The following is a 3,676-nucleotide window of genomic DNA, read 5'->3' as shown; positions in this document are numbered from 1 at the left end:
TTTCATGAAAAATGAACCTCTCCAACATACGAAGCGAACTGCGCTGTTTAAACATTTTTTTTTTCAAATGAAGTGTACTGCAGAGTCTTTCGGAGTGGACTTTTTAAATATCAAAGTGCACTACATTCTCTCTTTAGAGTTTGGTTTTCGGGTAGTGCAATAGTCTACATTAGTGAACAAAGTGCACTGCATTCTCCTTTTTATTATTCTCCTTTTGAGTTTGGTTTTCACGTAGTGCAATAGTCTGCATTAGAGAACAAAGCACACTGCATTTTCCTTTTTATTTTTTCTCTTTAGAGTTTGTTTTTCACGTAGTACAATAGTCTGCATTAGAGAACATAGTGGATTACATGGGTTATTGGTAGCACACTGAACACCCAAAAACGCTGAACTTCACTGGGAGCTCTGAGTTTTGGGCTCCGGCATTTTCTTTGTTCTCCACAAGGGGTGGCTCCACTGCATAGGTCGCTGCACAGGAAGCGCAAGTTGCTCCTGCAGGCGAAGTGGACTTCAGAGGAAGTGGAAGTTGCTCCAACAATTTTTTCTGTTCTCACAAAGCCCTTCTGGCCAAACTGCATCTACGGAGGGGGAGAGGCAGATTCTTGCCAGCGAACTGCAAGGCCAACCTTAGTTTCTGTTCAACACACAATCAAAATTAAAATCAAGGGGCGGCCGCAAGTGAACATACAGCAACGCTGAAGTTAACCTCTCCAACACGCACACGGCACTGCACCTTGGGGGTCACTGCACTGCACAGGGACACGCCTCACTGCTCCCGCGGGGATGGGAGGTGGAGAGAGAGGGGAGCAGACGTCCAACTCATCGGGGGGAACCCACGGCTGGACGCCCGAGACACCCCAACTCCCACCCAACTGTCTGGATCGGCCGGGGCGACACCGGCAAGCATAAGATCAAGGTGGAGGAGCGGACGCTCGAGGCCGGTGGCTGCGGTGCCGTGACCGATGACGAGGGAGGGCGCCAAACCGCACGATGTCCCGCCGTGACGCTGAACTTCCCAGCGGCGGCTCAATCCAGATCGGGGACGAGGGCAGACCCGAGCGTGGGGGATCGGCTAACCCTCACAGGGGTGGCGCGAGACCAGGCTGGCGACGGGGTCGATCGACGGCAGAAGGGAGGTGATGTGGGAGACAGGAGGCAGCGGGGCGGCGCGAGCATGGGCCGGCGCCGGGTTGGCGCGGCGCACCGGTTGCAGGATGGTGAAGTGGGATCCAGCCCGGGGTGGTGGAGGCGGGGCTCGCCGGATCCGGCCGTATGGCGGCCCTGGATGTGGGCGTTGAAGGCGGGGATCGACGGATCCCACCGGATCCGGCGTGTGGCAGCGCCTGTACATGGGCGGCATCAGTGCGTGGTGGTGGGACGGGACTCCGGCCGGGAAGGAGAGGAGGCCGGTCGGTCGGGGGTGGGGTGGTTGTGGGATGCCTGGAGTGGGCACTGGGGATTGGGGGTGGTGGCGCTGGGGCGTGGGCATCGAGGAGAGGTGGATGGGGATTTATCGGGGAAGAACATGGGTTCGGTGGGGGTGGGGTGCGTGGGGGTAGCCGGCTAGGGTGGGTTTCCAGTTCTACGGGGTTCGGGCGGTGCTGGGTGTTCGGGTCGGTGAGTGTTATCAGAATAAGCTTTTTTGGTGTGTAGAATAAGGTCTTAAGGGAGTGTTATCATAATAGACCCATCATATATATATATATATATATATATATATATATATATATATATATATATATATATATATATATATGTGACAACACTATTCTAATCCTGGGATTAGAATGGTTATTTGGATCACAGCCAGATCACTCGTTCATGAGATCACGAAACCCACCGGACCGATTGAAAAAAACACCACACCCCACCCGCTGCCCCGATCCCCACCTCCTCCCTCGATCCACTCCCCGCCGAATGCCAGATCTCGCCGCCGCCTCGTCCCCAAACCTCCGCCGGGGCCTCCTCTTTCCCCAACCGCAACCTCTGCTCCCCTGAGCCCCTCATCCCGCCGCCGTCCTCTGATCCCGCCGCCGCGCGCCTTCCCCTGAACCCCACGCCGCGCGCGCCCTCCCAGGAACGCCCCGCCGCCACGAGCCCTCCCGGGAACCCCCGCCGCCGCGCACCCTCCCCGGAACCACCGCCCTCCTCAAATCCCATCGCTAGTGCCGCCGCCCTCCCCGGATCACCCAGCCACCGCCATCTCCCTCCCTGGTCGCGCCGCCGCCACTCTTTCCCTCCCCAAATAGCATCGCAACCACCACCTCTGGCCTCTCCTGCATCGCGCCCATGCTCCTCTACCTACGGGCGCGGCTCTGCCCCGCAACCATCGCCGTCGACGAAGCCCGACAACCATTAGCCTGGGCACCCTCCCTCCCGCCCGCTTGCTCCGACGCGGATCCGGACAACCCCGCAACCCTCCCCTCCGGTGAGCCTCCTCTTCTCCTTCTCTACCTCCGGCGTCCCACCCCTTCCCCCACCTCCCCGACCTTCACTGGTTGCCTAGACAGGACTGCCCTTGCCATTGGGCGCGACCAGTGCCCGTACTTCGCCCACGACCAAGCCACTGCGCTCATCTTCAGTTCCGCGTCACCCAGTTGCATAACAGTAGCGGTATGTTGATGTTCAGAGCACATGTTCTGTTGAAAAGATTCCCATTTTGCCTAATTATATTGCAATCCTCCAAGTCTATGAGCCATGATCTGTACTGTGAACATATACTGATAATACAAGTTATTTGGTACACTGTCAAGGTTCAGGAAAGGATGCAGGCTTCCACACGATGCCTGAAAAATGCCACTTTCCAAATCTCGTCTCCGTCCGAGCACGAAGCCGCTGCTGCCCGTCAGTGCTTGGTGCACCAGGAGAAGTTCGTCACCTCACTTGCGAGCAGTCCATCTATCGCCTCCTGTGCAAGCACTCCATCACCTCACACAGTGTCCGTTCGACAGAGTTTGTCCTTTTGAAGAAGCGGAAAATGGAGTTTGAAGCGGCCGCGGGCGGGTGGTGGTGTGGTTGCAGAAGAAGAAACGCTGGTGCGAACTCGTCCATCCGGCGCTAGTATACCAGTATGATTTGGAGGCGAAGAATTTTTTGTGTCTCTTACCATGAATCTGTGTAGCTATGGAAACTTGGCTTCCTGTAAAATTTTAAGATATATCGCTAGCACTTTGTTCCCCAAGTGTGTTTGCATTAATGCGTGAGAGGAAACTATTCTGGGCCTATGCTTTGCACTGCTACGTACTCCGACATAGTTTGAATGTAGTTTTGGAGTCCAATATGGCTCTAGGTTGAAGTTTGATACATTGCACGTGATTGATGTATATTATATCCTACTACAAATGCATAACACTTCTTGTCCGATTATACATGATTGTGCAGTCCAATGCATAACATTGGTTCTAAAAAAACTAGAGGTTCAAATTTAAATAACAGAGAAGTTCAATATTTATTATAATATCAAGAAGGTCAAATTGAAAAAACCGAGCAGTTCAAAAAGTTTAAAAACTTTTCCCGTTACTAATGAATAACACCAAGAAGTCCATTTTTTGCGTCAAAATTATGCAAAAAAATTACAGTAGAATATTGTGCTCTCAAAAAGTGTTAGCGGTATCCATAAGAACGCAACATTTTCTATTTTCATTTCATTTTTTTGATATATAAGAATGAATAAAAC

At 53.0% G+C, this 3,676-nt stretch overlaps 1 protein-coding gene and 1 long non-coding RNA gene across 4 annotated transcripts; one reads left to right on the top strand and one right to left on the bottom strand.

Annotated features, from left to right (window-relative positions):
- Positions 1–249: 249 nt before the first annotated feature.
- On the bottom strand, positions 250–1,700 carry LOC123069724 (uncharacterized). Its single transcript, XR_006432742.1, has 2 exons — positions 734–1,700; positions 250–634 (listed from the first exon to the last, which is right to left on the bottom strand). It is a non-coding gene; the product is annotated as an uncharacterized lncRNA (long non-coding RNA).
- Positions 1,701–1,815: 115 nt separating this feature from the next.
- Positions 1,816–3,368, top strand: LOC123065355 (uncharacterized). 3 transcript variants are annotated; one of them, XR_006430983.1, is made up of 2 exons: positions 1,816–2,613; positions 2,760–3,368. XR_006430983.1 is itself a non-coding variant. In XM_044488672.1 (2 exons), exons 1-2 carry the CDS (start codon positions 2,290–2,292, stop codon positions 3,059–3,061), a joined length of 447 nt encoding a protein of 148 aa, XP_044344607.1. In that variant the 5' UTR covers positions 1,817–2,289; the 3' UTR covers positions 3,062–3,368. The 3 variants fall into 3 exon arrangements, 1 of the variants encoding a protein (XP_044344607.1); XR_006430982.1 differs by having other exon boundaries at positions 2,754–3,368; XM_044488672.1 differs by having other exon boundaries at positions 1,817–2,428; positions 2,754–3,368.
- The last annotated feature ends 308 nt before the right edge of the window (positions 3,369–3,676 follow it).

The sequence above is a fragment of the Triticum aestivum genome, chromosome 3B, assembly GCF_018294505.1.
Source record: "Triticum aestivum cultivar Chinese Spring chromosome 3B, IWGSC CS RefSeq v2.1, whole genome shotgun sequence".
In the NCBI taxonomy this organism is placed as follows: domain Eukaryota; kingdom Viridiplantae; phylum Streptophyta; class Magnoliopsida; order Poales; family Poaceae; genus Triticum; species Triticum aestivum.
Note: the sequence above shows the minus strand (reverse complement) of the source record. Positions and strands in the feature narration are given on the sequence as shown.

Excerpts from the sequence above, each read along its gene's own strand:
- LOC123065355 (XM_044488672.1), top strand. The coding sequence starts at position 2,290 with ATGCTCCTCTACCTACGGGCGCGGCTCTGCCCCGCAACCATCGCCGTC. Across the intron at positions 2,429-2,753 it reads CCCCGCAACCCTCCCCTCCG|GTTCAGGAAAGGATGCAGGC; the intron begins GTGAGCCTCCTC and ends TACACTGTCAAG.